The 17,544-nt window shown below is 41.3% G+C and overlaps 1 protein-coding gene across 2 annotated transcripts; it reads left to right on the top strand.

Moving 5' to 3' along the window:
- The first annotated feature begins 8,264 nt into the window (after positions 1-8,264).
- On the top strand, positions 8,265-16,825 carry LOC113637113 (ubiquitin carboxyl-terminal hydrolase 42-like). Of its 2 annotated transcripts, none has more exons than XM_047817539.1 (18): positions 8,265-8,283; positions 11,396-11,649; positions 11,746-11,952; positions 12,038-12,148; positions 12,239-12,338; positions 12,846-12,913; positions 13,097-13,167; positions 13,361-13,443; positions 13,587-13,698; positions 13,821-13,961; positions 14,074-14,180; positions 14,282-14,429; positions 14,521-14,925; positions 15,095-15,885; positions 16,004-16,257; positions 16,340-16,501; positions 16,608-16,644; positions 16,736-16,825. In XM_047817539.1, coding segments are annotated over exons 2-17 (2,847 nt in total). In that variant the 5' UTR covers positions 8,265-8,283; positions 11,396-11,564; the 3' UTR covers positions 16,610-16,644; positions 16,736-16,825. The 2 variants fall into 2 exon arrangements, with proteins under 2 accessions (XP_047673495.1, XP_026993358.2); XM_027137557.2 differs by lacking the exon at positions 8,265-8,283 and adding an exon at positions 10,009-10,415.
- The last annotated feature ends 719 nt before the right edge of the window (positions 16,826-17,544 follow it).

Raw genomic sequence — 17,544 nt, 5'->3', positions numbered from 1 at the left:
CATCAACTGTGTCTGTGTTAAAAATTATTTAAATCATTTGAACTTTGTGAGTGAAACTTATCAGCTCTCTCAAAGAACCCTGTTTATCAAAAGAAGCAGACCAACGTTCATAGTGTAGCACTGCTAATTAAGCTAGGGCATTTCTCCTGGTGTCTGTAGGAATTGTTAAAAAAACAATTTGGTCTGTTCATCTTGAGTCTGTAGAAGCAGAGAATTGGTCCTTTCTATAAATGCCTGTAGGGATTGCTAAACAATTTGGTTCGTTCAATCAGAGACTAGAAGCTGTGGTTTGGTCCTTACTACTGATGTCTTTATTAATTCTTAAAGTAAATATTTGGTCTGTTCATCTTGAGACTGTAAACGCTGTTAAAATATTTTGGTACTGAAATTGCTGCAAGAATTTAGGATTCTTGACTGGGTGCTTAATCAGTAGACACTGTTTGGTTAAGAAATAAAGGTTCTAACAAGGTTAGAAAAATGGTGGTCTAGAGCCAGAATTAAGGAACTGTAAGTTCATTTGCCTTCCATTGAAAGATATGGAAAGATATTAAAAGTAAATATTTCTTTAACTTGAGAGCACATCTACTGTACTGCCATCGCTGAGTGTTCACTTATCAAAAGGTGATAGCGTTGCACTGAAACCAACAACACAGAGACATGGAACTGAGCCTCCTAATTTAACAGTTGAACAGATGGGAAGACATAGCATTTTAGGGCAAACCATAGGAGAGGTAGGTGGTCTGTAATTGTCAGCAAACTAATTCGACAACACCTGCACAAGTGCGAGACAGACAATCTACAATGTGAGATTAATGCAGAAAAAGCAAAGGTTAAGGCTCTGATTGAAGCAGGCAAATTAGCCCGAGATAAAACTTTAAATTAGCCCTTTGCTTACCAAGTGAAGTCACTGTTCTGAAGTTAAAAATATACTGTACACAAAAAACAAAACAGCTGAAGCCAATGGTGATGCCCTCACAGACTCTGCTGCTAAACAAGACCACTGAAAAAGGAAAAACAAACAATTTCAGATATCAAACAAATGCAGAGGTATTCACCAAGAGAATAAATATGGTCATGGATGGAAAATGGAGCAAAACTACATGATGATAACATCTGGTGATATGGCACATGAACTGTTGCTCCTGAATGTCTTCTGCCCTGTCTAGCTACACAGATTGACTCACTAGGCCACATTCAATCAGGTGTGTTGGAATCCCAAGTTCCGCACACAAGCATAGCATGTGAATAAAAACTGTGCTACATGTGAAAAGAACAATCCAGGAGCCAGAATCAAAACTCCAGCTGTTGGGAACACCATGTGTGGATGTGCTTGTCCATGTCCAGGACGTGCTTGTTATAATAGACAAATTTTCAACATGGGTGGAAGCATTCCCAACAAAACATGGCACAGCAACCCACACAACCAAAATACTGGTGAAGGACATAATTCCACGTTGGGGTCTACACGAACACATTGATTTAGACCAAGGAACACACTTTACAGCTGCAGTATGTAGAGATATGTATAATGTTAAGCATTCAATTCTCATTACACTGCCCTGACAGACCACAAGGGTAAGGACAATCAGGGAGGATAAACAAGACATTAAAAAACGCTTATCAAAACTTCACCAGGAAGGAATGTCCTAGCCTGAGGCCCTACCTATTGTACTCTGCAGCATTTGAGCAACCCACAACAAGGAAAATGGACTAAGACCTTTTGAGACCATCACAGGCTGTCCCATGCCTCTACATGGCACCATCAATTTAAGAGTAGCTGACGTGCACTTGACATCTGACAGCCTTGTCTAATACAATGAAAAACTCAGCCTTGCAGTGCAGACTGCCGAGAAGGAAGTTCATGATGCATGGGAACCACCACACGGGGGGAGCACAGTATAATCCCCGGACAAGGGGTAATGCTTCTGCATGTCATCAAGTTAACAGCTGCTGGAAAGATCAGACTGCAAAGTCAACACTACCACAGGATCATGTTCCAAGACAAAAAGAATTGCATTACTCCTCATGCAAGCAATTTTATTAATCAACACACTTTTGGGTGGCAACAAAAACATTTGGATGCAGCTGGTTTTATATACATTTTATTTTTATGCATTTTATTTATGTGTGATCAAAAACGATCAAAGGGGGGATTGAAGGGTTTTGTGTCTAGTTATTTCATGCATAATTAATGCCTGACATTCATATGTAATCAAAGTCTGATGCTTCTGTACCCCACACATAATTAACATACAGTATAACTGTAACAGGGGACCAAATGGCTGATTACATTGTGCCTGTGCCCCACCCGTAGTTAAAATTATGGCCTGTCTGTAAAGCAATCAACTGATCAATACACAGGATGGCCCTTCTGTTCTGTCTATTGTACTGCAAGTTCTCCAGTAGAATGTCCTAACTGTATCTGTCATTGTTTAAAAGCTCTAACATCTGCAATGGCAAAAGAGCAGAGTTAGTTTCTGTCCACAAATATGCCCAAACCACGTCCCATGTGTGTTCTTGGGAGAGCCGCGCTCTGTCAGCAAGACCTGCCCTATACTTCGTTGGGAAAGTTCCACACTGTACGAGGAGTTATATGTTGAAATGAGCAGTCAGCAGTGGGCTGACAAACATCCAAACAAGGCATGTGGCATATTGTTAATCATTTTCCAAACATTGCTGGCAAAGTAACAAAAAATAATCTTCTGCTCCATTCACAAAATTCATTAGTTTTGCATAATATCCATTCTACAGGTTCAGTTCCACTTAATGCTTTACATCCAAATGCAGCTGGGTGAGCGAGCGTTCATTGAAAGAGTGGATTCAGGAAAGGAACTCTGAGACAGACCTCACAAAGTCAATAGGTACAGTACAATGGATTATTAACTGGCATAGGTTATTTGCGTTGTATTATTAGTTGTGGTCATTTCTTTGCACATTTGAATCTGTGAATATAAACGCAAGCTAGTTAAATTTTCTTTATTTGCAGGTTCCTTTAATTCGTTTGACTCTCAACAAGCATCTCATATCTTAAAGCAAATATTCACTCCCATGGAATCATGCACAGAGACCTAAAGGTAGGTTTGTACAAATTTATTTTAGATTTTCACACAGTTCTTCAAAAGATAAAATCAGAAATAATCAATAATAAAACTGACTGCTGTGGGATAAAAATCTACTTAAAATGGAATGATTCTACTGATATGTTATTTTCACTAATGCAGAATGACATTTATATACAGTAAAAAGTTTTTATAATCTTCTGCTTCAGTCTGTCTCTCTCTCGGGTCTGGCCTTGACGTGGCGAGGGAGCTTGCGTGTTCCAGTGACCCTGGAAAACGATACCGTCGGGAGCTCGCTCCTGGTAGGGTCACCCTAGGCGGGCCGGTCTCCATGGTAGGTTCCAGACAAACAAAGACTCCAGCATGTCGGTACGCTGTGAGGTGGCAGCCCCACCAACCGACTATTCTGCGGAGGGCTAACAACCCACCCAGGAGAAACCTCTTTTGTTACGAAACCGATCAGAGAAAGAAACTGGACTGCCCAACATGGTAACGGACCCCAGCCTGCCCCGACCAACGAGTACGGATCAACCTTCGTCATAAAACCCGAATCGCCACATGGAATGTCCAGACACTCCTTCACCCTGGAGCTGCCACCTTGCTGTCCTGAGAGCTCTGCCGCTATAACATCTCCTTGGCCAGGCTCTGGGAAGTTCGATGGCACGGCAATGGCAAAATAACAGCAGGCGACCATTGCTACTTCTGGAGTGGCCCCGAGAGACGAACAGGCCTTTATGGTGTGATCCATCTCAAAGGACCTCCGCAAGTCCTTAATCAGCTGGACACCCCTGAGCGACAGATTACTGTCGGCCCGCTTTCTCCACCAACATGGCAAGATGACAGTAATCGTCGCTTATGCTCCCACCGATGTTGCTGATGAGCATGCAAAGGATGCTTTCTTTGACCAACTCCACCAGGCTGTTGGCCTAGCCTCACCACATGACATCACCATGACATCATCAAACGACAACGGTAACCGCCTTCTCCTTCTCTGCCACCATAATAACCTCTGCCTCACCTGGACTCCTCCCTACTCAGTGACCCAAACATCGCCACAGACTTCAGTTGCGCCATCCGCCGCACCTTTTATAACCTGGCTAAAGACAAGGTGAACGACTGGCAGACCTTCAAGGAAAGTATCATCCAGTCAGCTCACAATGTCTTCGGACACTTTCGACCTCCCCCGAAAAAAACCTGGATATCGGAGAGGACACTTAACATCATCGACCGGCGACGTGAGGCCCGTCTCCAAGGTGACCTGACAGAGTATCGGCGACTGAACCGCCAACGCAATGTGGCTATAGCCGAGGATAGAGAGAAGTTCTGGCAAGCAGAAGCTAAACACCTAGAGCCCGCGGCCAATAATAACAACATGAGCCATGTTTTCAGTCTGCTGTGCCAAGCCCGTAATGGCCCCCGCATTAAGACAGCCCTGGTGAAAGATTCTGATGGCAACCTTATAGCAACTGAAGCAAACTGCCTCGAACGCTGGAAAGAGCACTTCAGCCTCCTTCTGCAGCATGGCACCTCCCCGGCCGATCCCACCATCTCATTGGCCGCTAATACTGCAGCCCCTATTGTTGCCTGCAGTACAAGCCCTGTCACACCTGAGGAAGTGCGAGCTGCCCTGGGGAAACTTAACAACAGGAAAGCCCCTGGCATATGTGCAATTACCGCAGAGATGCTAAAGTCAGGTGGTGAAAGCATTGTCGAGTGGCTTACCCGCATATTCAATGAGGTGTGGGAGACAGAGAGGCTCCCCAGCGACTGGACCAGAGGAGTCATCTTGCCCTTCTGGAAACGTAAGGGCGACAGGCTAGTCTGCGGCAACCACAGAGGCATTACCCTTCTCTCCATCCCCGGCAAGCTCTTTACCAGGATCTTGCTTACTCGTGCTCTCCCAGCCATTAGAAGCAGCCGCCGTCCCCAGCAAGCCGGCTTCATGCCTAATCGCTCTACAATAGACCAAATCTCCACCGTTCGCTTGCTGATAGAGAAGACCTATGAATTCCGTAAAGATCGTCATCTTTGCATCGGATTCATAGATCTGAAGTCTGCCTTCGATACCGTCTGCCACACTTCACTGTGGAGTATCCTACACACCCTTGGAGTACCACCCAAGATCGTTGCCCTGTTCAAGCTGCTTTATAGCAATGCTCAGAGCTGTGTCCACATCAACGGCAGAGACTCATACTGGTATTCCCATCTCCAGTGGCATTCGCCAGGGCTGCGTGGCTGCACCTGACCTCTTCAATTGCATCATTGACCATCTGATGTCCAGGGTTTGTGAGCGGGTCCCCGGTGTGTCCTTCGGCAGCTACCACCTGACTGACCTGGAGTATGCTGATGACACCATCCTGCTCAGCACGTCCTACAGCCAGCTGAGAGATGCTCTGGCCATATACAGTGAAGAGGCGGAGAAGCTTGGCCTCCAGGTGAGCTGGACAAAAACCAAGTTCATGTATGTCGGTGACAGACCACATCCACCTTCCCTGTGGCTTGGCAATGACTTTGTGGAACTTGTCAAGAATTTTGTGTATCTGGGATCCATAGTGACAGACAATGGGGACATAAAACCAGAGATTACCCGCAGAAGAGCCCTGGCTGCGTCAGCTCTGCAGTCTCTCTGGAAACCACTCTGGCGGCACCAGAATATCTCACGCAAGACGAAGCTCCGGATTTACAACTCGGCAGTACTCTCCATCCTGCTGTATGGCTCGGAGACTTGGCCCTTAAACAAGACACTGGCTGCAAGATTAGATGGCTTTGATAGCAGGGCTCTCAGAACCATTGAGAACATCAGGTGGCCCCAGCGGGTTTCCAAACAAATGCTTAGAACCTGCACGTGCCAGCCCAGAGCATCCTCCCTGGCCGCACAACGTCACACCCGCTGGCTTGGCCATGTCCTCCGTCTCCCTTCTGACCATCCGACGAGAGCTATTCTCCAGTTTGATCCGAGGGGGGCAGGCTGGAGAGGCCCACGAGGTAAACCCCGCACCCGATGGCTTGATGTCCTTGCGGGCGACCTTCAACAATAAGGAGTTGCTATAGAGGATGCAGAGCAGCTGGCACAAGACCGTCAGTGCTGGAAACAACTAGTTCATCTGGTCGGCTCAATGCACAGGGATGGGACACCCCCCTACCCATTGCAGGAGCCAAATTGAAAATTGATTGATTGCTTCAGTCTGTGAATCTGTCTGTCTGAGAAAGACATACAGTACAAAACACACAGAAGGGTTATTGAGGCTCAGATATTTGTTCACAAAGACTGCTTTGTAACAAAAATGAAAGATTTTGATGTTGTAAAATAGTTCTCTTGTATGACACTTGTCCTACATATTTTTTGTTTTGTTTTTACCATTTTATCAGTAAAATACAGCATTGGAGAAACAAACTATTGGTCATTAAAAGACTCAATAATCATATCATATGGCCCTCCTTGTTTATTATGTAAGGAAACTCCATTGTGCCAAAACCTTGTGGTCCGCCAGGTGGAGAGCACTGTATCTGCTTGAATGATTGCTTTTAATTGCCCAGTTGTGTGAGGGGCATATAAATTGTGCCACACTGCTCATTAATGAGTAAGTAAAGCACTTTTATCGGTGGAACTTTTAGAACTGTTCATTTATTTGAAGTAGCTTTTCCATGTTTGAGAAAGAAAGTGCAAAAAAAAGATCTGTGATGATAATTAAGCACCAGATTCCAGGAGAGGCTTGAGAATTTGCATCAGGAAACTAGAAAATGTGTCTGACTAATGTTAGTATTATTTTTGGCAAATACAGCGACCATAATTTCTCTTGCACCTCAAAAAATACAATCTATTAACTATTAGTGTACCCGCCAGTCGAACAATTATTGTGCCCTACAAAGAGCTCATTGACGTATACCGGACCCATTTGATTCGTCTTGATATTGAGTTTTATTTGGTTCATGACATAAAAACATTACTAATATACAGAACACCTGCCTGATCTTCATGGTGCTTATCCACTACTAACACCTCATTCTTATCTATGTGTCATAGCTAAATGGTTCATCATACTGTATTTTCAACTTCTTATATCCGAGTCAAATGTTTTTGTGAATTGAACAGAAGGACGAAGATGTTGTGCCTCAGCAACCTGATTTGTATAATGCATTGGTGTACATGCATGGGTATGTGAGGTGGAAAAGAGGAATAATGCAGTTATCGAGTCAGCTGTCATGTGGCAGCAGTACAATGCACAAAGTCCCGCAAATACAGGCCAAGGGTTTCAGTTAATGTTCATGTAAGAATTTAAAAAAATTAATGCCATTGAAGTTGACTTTGTCATAGTTGTTTGTGCCAGACAGACTGGTTTGAGTATTGGAGAAACTGCTGGCCTTTTTTTTGGACAACTCTCAGTACAGTTGACACAGAATAGTATTAAAAAAATAAATAAATAAAAATAAAGTGCTGCAGTTCTGTGGATAAACACTTCATTGGCAAGAGAGTTCCATGAAGAACGAAATAACTTTTTCAAACTGACAGGAAGGCATGGTAACAGGGCATATAAGCAGGATGGACTGCAAGAGATCTCTTGAAATTTCATATTTCCGTTAGCCAATGTGTGCTGTTAGAGAACTTGCTAAACTTACCAATGCATGTAAATATTTATTCTTTTAGGAAAATTTGCATCTATTTGAAAGTGTAATGATATCACAGTGCTGCAACAGAAAATTAATTTCTTAAAATGTTTATTATTTTTGTACTTCTGTTTACAGCCAAGGAATATTTTCCTGCAAGGGCATGAGTTCCATGTAAAAATAGGTGATTTTTAATTGACTTGTACTGATATTGCGGTGAATGAAAACGAACAGCTACCTTCTGTAATGAGTCTGTGTTTGCCCTGTTTCTGTCTGCTGTCTTGCCCTGCTGTTGATTGTTTGCTCCGCCCACTTGTTTGTTACCATGGACACTAATTGTACTCAATCTTTCCCTCAGGTGTGTTGTCTTAGTCTCTGATTGTCTCCGCTTTGTGATTGGTTCCTGTTTGCTATATCTACTTTGTTTGTTCACTTCCCTGGTGCGAGTTGTTATTGTATGTGTTTCTGTTTCCTGTCAGCCCGGTGCGCTGCCTAGTCTTGCCTACCTTCTGTGTTCCTGTGTCTTGTTTTGTTTATTAAATGTTTAACTGCAATTGGATCCTCACTTGTCTTTGCCTCACCGTGACACCTTCAAGTTCTCATATAAATAAATACACTGGTGAGATCTGAATTTCTAATTAATTAGTTTTTTTTTTATTTTTTTTGATTGTCTTGTCTTCATCTCCACTTATGTATTGTAGTCTAAGTTTATATTCTTGTTATTCAGAGTCCTCTCACACTACATGAGTGGGCAAATTCGTTTCTGCCACCAAAGTGTCATCAGTAATCTTGAATTTTTTCCCTCATCCTGTGTCCGTTCCTTTTTGCCCTGTCCATCTGTCACTATGTACACAAAGCTATAAGGGTTGAGTGCATGAAGTGTCAACATCCCACTTTTTTTCTTTTCTTTTTAAAAAGAGAAATCTTCATTTTCATGCTACCCATACTATTTATAATATGGCAGTGAATAAGTGTCATTCGGGATGCATCTCCAGGTTCACAAATGTTTTCATTAAGTTGTTGTGTATCAATAAAATAAGCAATAAGTAATCTGTACAAAAACTACGAAATGCTGTCAAATTTAAAAAGACAATTAATTGAGGATGTTGAAACTGCATTTGCCTAAATTTACACATACAGCAAGTTTCTCCTAGAATAAGAAATGTTTTCTGCAAACTACATTTTCATGATTACCAAATTTCTGTTGTAAATGCTCCTGCGAATGATTTACAATGAATCTCAACTGCATCCAGTTAGATACAGAATTAAATAAACACAACAGTCACAAATGTGATTACACTTTGAGGGCCTCTGTTTGCTCTCTATACAGCTTCTATTATTTGTGGCATGGATACCACAAAATGTTGGAAACATTCCTTTGGGATTCTGGTCCATGTTAACAAGATTGCCTGACAATTTCTGCCGATATTGCACATCTCCCATTCTGCCATATCCACAGATGTTCTACTGGATTCAGATCTGGCCACTGAAGAAGAGTGTACTTCTTATGGTCATGAAATAATTATCATCTAGAAGAAGCCATTTAACACAAATGCTTGTGTGCACGTAAACAAAAAAACAAACAAATAGAAAATAAACACTAATGTTATTTGAACTGAATTCACCTTGTCCCTATGCCCTCAAATTATCATTTAAATGTGGGAATTTAATTATTTATTATTAAACTACTTTGGGTCAAATCTGTTATTCATGTCAAGAAGCTTTTATTGTCATTTCAACCATAGCTGATGCAGTACATAGTGAAATAAGACAACGCTTCTCCAGGCTACATAAAACAAAGAGCTAAGGACTTTAAATCTGTCCCAGACACACAAAGTGGATCTGTGCAAACTGGTGCAAACAGTGCAAGACTACATACAACAAGGCAGTGCAGGACAAAAGACAGTGCAAACAAATACAAGACATTTCACAAAAGACAACACACAAACAGCGCTAACCAGTACTGTATTTCCAATCAATATTGCGTGTGCAGAAATACTGGAATGGACCCTAGTATTATAACAGCAGTTACATCAGTTATTGTAATTTATTGTAATGTATTGTGCAAAACAGCAATCAACTGAAGTTGTAGTTACAGAGCATTTGTATCATTTAGTTTGTGATATCACTACATCAGTTCAAGTCATTCTTTTATGGTCTTACTCTTTTTATTTTTATGGTCTTTTATGGTATTAATTAATAGATGATGAACCAGAACATAACCAGAAACATTCTGCTACAGACATTGTGTGCTATGCAAGCTGTCTTAGATTTAGAGTTAGAGTTCTAGAGATTCAGATTTAGATTTTAGAATCTTTCTGATCAGATAATATGCTAACAACCAGCATTTACTGACCTATGACACAAGCTAACAAGCATTTTACAACTGACAGTTATTTAGGAATCTAGCTGTATGTTAATGTTACAACATCATCATAATGTTAATATATCCGTAGTAATAATGTTGAGATATTTTAACTGTATCTTATCATTATTACTACGTTGTTACATTAACATTCAGCTAGTGGTGTATGTGGCACAGGGAAGACTTTAGTCTCAAAGTCAGCAGGTTCAAATACAGTTATAATTTACTCATTTTGGATACCCGCCGAATTTTTATTTACTTTGTTGACTAAAATCTTTACCTGCAGTAAAAACATTTAGGAAGTATTCGATATAAATTCCAATCTACGCGTCATCGTTCATAAGCGCCTCGTCGTTCGAGCGCGCTTAAAAAAGCAACACCGAAAGGTAAGTTGCGTCGAGAAAGTTAGGAAGTAAGTAATTTTAATTTAGCATAGTGTTTCCGCTTACCAAACCTTTTAAGCTGCGTTGCTAGGTAACGAGTCTGTCGAGTCTGAAACTCGGAAAAGGTTTGATACTTTCGAAGACGAGATGTATAGTTAATAAAAAGCTTTAGTTAGCGTCACTATTTGTTTCGGAATTCCAGAGTTTTCCACACCGTAGCTCTTAAAAGCTTAGAATTTTCTGTTAAAAACAGAACATTGTCTTGGCTGCGTTACTAGATACCGAGTCTGTGGGGAAATTTAAAAAGTATTTTAGGTCTCCTTCCGGTTATAATTTAGTTACTATGTCTGCTTAGATCGACCTTTTTGCACGTTGGCACACGCTGTGTCTGCAACAGGGCTCTCTGAAAGCACGTGCACGTATCCCCGTTATCAGGAAACATTCCGTTAATCTGTTAAATGCTGGCCTCATGATTTTCAACGTCAAAAACCGTATTGCTTAATCCCAAGAAATAAAAGCATCATATTTCATTTAGTGTAAATATTCTATGAAAAGTGAATGTATGCCATGCATTTCAAATTTTATTGATCACATGGACAATCATGCACAGTATCACATGCAGTGAAGTGCTTTTTACAACGGTTTGTGTAAATAAAAAGGAATCAAATAGAAAGGGGAGTGAACAAGTCAAATAAAATACAATAAAATGAGATACAGTAAAACAAAATTGAAGTAGCTGTGCAAAGAAGAGAAGCAAATGAAATGTGTGTTATTAGCTGTAGAATGACCAGTGGAAAAATCAATAAACAAAATATATATATATATATATATATATATATATATATATATATATATATATATATATATATATATATATATTAAAAAAATTATAGTTACTTAGGAAATACATATAAATGGTATGAATATTGTATGACTGTTTTGAATAACTTACGAATAAAGTGCATATGTGACTTTATGTGCAGAATGAACGATGACTATAGTGATCTTCAAAATAACTCTTCAAAGAAATCTGACTTTGAGTCAGCGCTGTGTAAACACGCCAGCTCCCTGAATCCTGTCTCCTCTGGAGGCCTGGACAACGGCAGCTCCAGCTGAAGTGTTGGCTCTTCTACAGCTGAGCTTTCCAGGAGCATGGCTACCTGTGTGGCTCCCATCCTTGAAGTTGCTTTGTATGGAGGTAACACAAACCTTCCTGCTGAGAGGCCAAATGAGCAAGGCAAGTAGGGTTTACCTCATCTTCCAAGGGTTATCCACTTATCTGTCTTATGTAGGGTAAGCATATAACATGTATTGTGTCTGCTTTGTCATGCAGTGGCCGTGAGCTGTGGCGATGGCAGTCTGCCGCAAAAGATCCTGTTTCCACCAGAGCGTCTCAGCTTGACATGGACTCAAGTCCATCATATTGGAGCAGGTCTCCAGAACCTGGGCAACACATGTTTTCTGAATTCAGCTCTCCAGTGTCTTTCATACACTCCACCACTTGCTAACTACATGCTGTCCAGAGAACATTCCAAAACATGTGGGTCATCACACATTTTGTTGCATCGATTTCTGATGTATTTGGCATACTGGGTTTCTGATCACTGCTGTATTTGCCCTTAAAGGTCATGAGCCCGAATTTTGCATGCTGTGTATCATGCAGAATCACACCATTCAGGTGTTTGCTAATTCGGGGAATGCCATCAAGCCCCTTGGTGTGTTATATGAACTAAAACGTGAGTATACACCTCCTGACAAGTGAAAATAATACACTATTTCTGTTTGGATTTGAGCATTTTTAATGTATTTGCTTTCACATGACGTAGGGATTGCAAAGCATTTCCGGTGTGGGAATCAAGAAGATGCCCATGAGTTCCTGCGGTACACAGTGGATGCTATGCAAAAGTCCTGCCTGCCTAACAATAAGTGAGTCTGCTTAAAAAATAATTAAATCAGTGTGGTGCAAGATTTATTATTAGTGACTGTTCAGTCGTATTTCCTTTTATGTGATATGTAGACCAGTTGGATAACCAGTATTTTAATGATTCCTCGTCTGCTCTGGCACCTGACAAGTTTGTCATAAAGTAAATACGACATATCTGTTAAAGTAGACTAAAATTGTAGCTCCACTTATAGCTGTTTAGCCTTTAACCTGCTCATCTCTGTCAGTAGCCACACAGTGATCAATCACTAAGGTAGAAAATTATTGTCACTCCAAAAATATGAGAGGAAATCTGAAATATTTGAAAGGTGTATTTGTGTTTGTTTGTGTGTGTGTGTGTGTGGTTGATGTTGTTTTTGTTTTTAAAGCTAATCTATTTATCTGATTTAAAGCTGTGGACACCAAACTGAATTAAAAACTCTCATACCACCTGTCACTTGATGTTTACACAATTTTCATTATATCTGATCGTGTTTTATGAAAATATTCAGATTGGACAGGCAAACGCAGGCTACTACTCTGATCCATCAGATATTTGGAGGATATTTGAGGTCCAGAGGTGAGTTGGCAATTATGTATTTATATATTTATCTTCTACTTTTTATATGATGGAGACAACCACTAGATTTTAATTATAGAATTATATCATATGCATATACTTTTTATTAGTATCACTGTTTGTAAATGTGGTAAAGCTTAGAACTTTGTTGACTGCGTGATTAATTGAATTATGTTTCCACAGTGAAGTGTATGAATTGCAAAGCAGTATCAGACACATTTGAACCTTATTTGGATATTGCACTGGACATCGAGGTATGGGAAATAAAATTGGTACCCTTATCGAATGTTTACTGCACTACTGCTATAATTATAGTGAACTGTATAGACCATCTATATCAGAAAATATGTTTGTCCTTACATGATCAATACAGGCCTCGTGCAGCATCTATAGGACTGTGTTTAACACAGTGTTAAATTAAATATGTTTCCTTGTGCTGTTTTACAGAATTCCCCGACTATTCTCAAGGCTTTTGAGCAGTTTGTTAAGGCTGAACAGCTTGATTGGGAGAATGCCTACAAGTGCAGCACGTAAGTGTCACATGGCATCTCTGAGCCCATACTAATAGGATAATAACGAGAGCTTTGACTGTAATATGGACATTAATTTTAGATTAAAAATAATAGATAATGCTGTCTATCAGTGTAAAGTCTTATTCATCCTGTTCTTGTAGTTGTAAGGAAAAGGTTCAGGCCTCAAAAAGATTAAGTATTCACCGCAACTCCAATGTGCTCACTATCTCTCTGAAGCGCTTTGACAACTTCAATGAAGGCAAAATCTGCAAGGTCGGTATTTCCTGTAAATGTTTTAATAAGATTGGAAAATTGTTTTTTGTGACAGATCATTGTACAATGAACACTAAAAAAAATCTGTTGCTGTATTGCACTGTAAATCATTCTCCACACAGGACGTGAGATACACTGAGTACTTTGACTTGCGGCCATACATGTCCCAGTCTCACGGAGAGCCGCAGATTTACGGGCTGTATGCTGTGCTGGTGCACTCAGGCTTCAGCTGCTATGCCGGACACTACTACTGCTACGTAAAAGTGAGACCTACTGCACATGTTTAGCTCTCAACTTTTGTTTGAGCTTAAACAAGAGCTTTCTAATGGTGCTGATGGATGGATTAATGTGGAAATGTGTGGTGCTTTGTTTCAGGCAAGTAATGGCCAGTGGTATCAGATGAATGATTCATCAGTGACTCCCACTGATATACGATCTGTGCTGAACCAGCAAGCATACCTGCTGTTCTACATCAAGCAAGGGTATGTTAGAGTTATTAATGCTTGAATAGAATTATAAATGCATTGTTTATTTGAGATGTCTCTGTTTTTGTTAAAATTTTGTACTCTGATTTACTTTTTAGGTTTACAGATCTGAAAAATGGAGATTTTAACCAGAAGGGTTTCACTATAGGCCACTCATCTCCCCAACCAGTAACACCTAATCTAAACGATCATTCTTATACATCCTCAACCATTATCAGTCCACAGCTCCCTCCTACCATGGTAAAGGTAGAACCACAGCATGCACTTAGAGCTTTTTATTGATAAGAAATTTCCAAATTTTAGATCCACCTTAGGTAACTTTTTACTTATTTTACAGAATAACTCGTATGTCAATGGCAACGGCTCCTCAAAGGAGTACCACAACAGCTCAAAGCCCAGCAGCAGTGACATCAACAGCATTAGCAAAGCCACCTCCAATGTGTCTTACTCTTACTCCCTATCCTCCGCTTCTCATCAACCCGTCCACCCCACGAGCATGAATGGTCTCAAGATGAGATTCACTCTCAGCAATGGAAAGGTGGTGCGGTGCAGAATCTTGGACAATGGTACTTCTAAGCCTTCTGTTGCCAAGGCAGCCAGTGGGAATGATGGCATGCACGGTCCTCACTTTAATAGTTCGCACTCACACTCGCCTAAGACAAACGGATCTAACTCCAAGTCTCACGTAGGTACAAATGGGTCAGGACATGGACAAGTCAATGGCTTCAAACATTCTTACAAGGTATGAAACATCTCTTTGGCTGCTTTTCAGATATAATTTACAATTTTAATGAAATAAAGCTTTTTAGTGATGGTCGTAATTTATAACACTACATTGCACTACATCTGCTAAATGCTGTAAATACAATACATTGAAATGACTGTGTGATCCTTTGGATGGTGACACTCAGGCACTGGCTAAGCCAGCAGAACTGACACCTAGCACACAGGCCACATTAACAGAGGCATCAAGTCAAGTGAAGGCCACAACAGAGTCCACTCTAAGCAATCACAGTCTCACGCATCAAGGGAGCGATGAGCTTACATCACTGGAAAGACCCAGGATGGAGACAGTGACTGTCAAGGGTGCAGTTAGCAAGGAAGATGGAGAAATGTGTCCGTCAGGCAAACCCAATGCTTGTGAACAAATAAGACTGGATGAGCACCAAGAACATGATTTAAACCAGCCACATGTTTCTACTGCCACAAAGGACAGAGAGAAGGAGTACCATCGCAACTACAGAGAGCTCAAGGACAGGAGCAGAGAACGACCTGGACATTGGCCATGGAGAGAGTATTATCCACAGAAGGAGCGCTCTCGCAGTCGTCACAGAGATGAAGAGTCAACTTGGTACTGTGATAGATATTCCTACCAGCACGGAGACCGCTACTACAAAAGAGCCAGAGAGGAGCGGTCACAGGATTGGGAGCAGGGCAGGACATTCCAGAATTCACACCGCTCGTCAAGCCACAATTATAGAGGACTAATGTTGCCCCATGCACAGGAAGACTGTCATGACAGGTGCCACTACAATGGAGAGCAGAGCAGCAATAGAGCAAAGCCCTCATCTCCATGTACCACTAGCCCTTTGCCCCGGCACAGGATAAGAAAATGCAGCTTGTCTGGTGAAGAGAGCAAGTCTGAGGAGCACAGGGCCAAGAAATGTAAAAAATCAAAGAAGAAAAATAAAGACAAGCACAGGTAAGTAAACATGTTCATTGCTTCTGTTGTCTATGATCTGCAACTGTCCCTGATGTAAATACTTTTCCAAGCCCAAGTAGTTTTACATTTTGTAACTAATACCTCTTACATTCTGCAGGAGTTCAGAAAGGGACGTGTCTGTCAAGAAACAGGATAGCTGCTCCAGCCGACAGAAAAAAAAGAAGAGGAGGCATGAGACAGAAGACAGACTTCACAGAGAGGGACAGTCCTCAGACAAGCACGATTGGAAAGGCAGGAATGGTGAAGAGAGGAAGAACCATAAGCACCAGCGCAGCTTTGACCCAGATAGTTCTCCTCACCGCTCCAAGCTGCCATGTATGGAGGTTCTTCCCCAGCTCAGTGGTTACTCAGGTATGCAACATGACATTATGATTAAAAATTTTTTTTGCTTTGATGTAAAATTCTGCTCCAGACTGAACTTCTCTTGCTGCAGGTGATGTTAAGCATTATAATGGATATGTCCAAGGATTCTGTCATAAAGAAGTAGTTGCAGAGAACAAATATGGAGACGTGAACCATATTTCCTCTAACAATAGTGGGAAGATTTCCTTATGTGAAGGAGACATGGGAGAGACAGGCCCTGTGCCATGCAGATGTAAGTCTATTTTGTTTGTTTCTTTGGGAATTAATAAACTGTTCCTGAGCTACTTATTTTCGTTACAAGGCAACCAAATAAATGCAGCGCTCTCTGTTTTTCACAGGAAACAGTGAATTCTGGAGATATGCCTCTGACCTATGGTGAGATATTGATTATAGTAAAAGACTTTTGGATGTTGAATGGGGCAAAATAAAACAAGATGTACTTAGTTTTAATATTTTTTCCCCCTAGATCTCTGAGGACAAAGGACAACTACACTTTACTAAATATTGTAAAGGTGCTTTATTCAATAAAGTCATACTGTATTTTTTGCAGCAAAAATGTTTTAAATTTTTTTAGGGTTAATGATTTTTATATCATGCTGTACAGCTGAACTTTGAAGAAAAACTAAATGAAAAATGTAAATAAATAAAAATTAATATATACACTGAAACCAGAAGAAGAAGCCTGTAGCTTTATCATGAAAATTGCTGCTCAGACATAGACTCAGCTTATAGTTTACTAGGCCGATCTGCTCGAGGACTGAGTATGGGCCCAGGCACTTGGCCAAGAATTTTCAGGTGGCATTGAGGACGATCAGCATCATCTAGTCCTCTGGCTGGAGTTCATGTGGCTGGGCCCACTGGGCTTCCCAGGCCTCCCAGGCCACATCCAGCGGCCCTGAGGTGAAGCAGCCCTGAGGTGATCTGAAGGGGAGCTTGAACGGGGTGAAACCGGAGGACGCTTGGACGGAGAAGAGGGCATAAGGAAGGAGAGGGTCCCAGTTCCATCCGCTCCACCAGTCCATCAGTCTGTGGGTGGTAGAAGGACATCCTTAGCTGCTTAATCTGCAACAGTCAGCACAGATCCAACATTAGTTTAGACATAAAGGGGGTACCTTGGTCTGTGAGCACATCCTCAGGATCCCAACCTGTCTGAAAAGCGTGAGGAGCTCGCTGGCGATGTTCCAAGGAGTGGCCTTCCAAAGTGGGACAAGCTCGGGGTATCGAGTGGCATAATCAATGATCATAAGGATGTACTCATGACTTCTGAAGTGGCCC

Source organism: Tachysurus fulvidraco, chromosome 8 (assembly GCF_022655615.1).
Source record: "Tachysurus fulvidraco isolate hzauxx_2018 chromosome 8, HZAU_PFXX_2.0, whole genome shotgun sequence".
NCBI lineage: Eukaryota > Metazoa > Chordata > Actinopteri > Siluriformes > Bagridae > Tachysurus > Tachysurus fulvidraco.
This window is presented reverse-complemented; position numbering and strand designations above follow the sequence as displayed.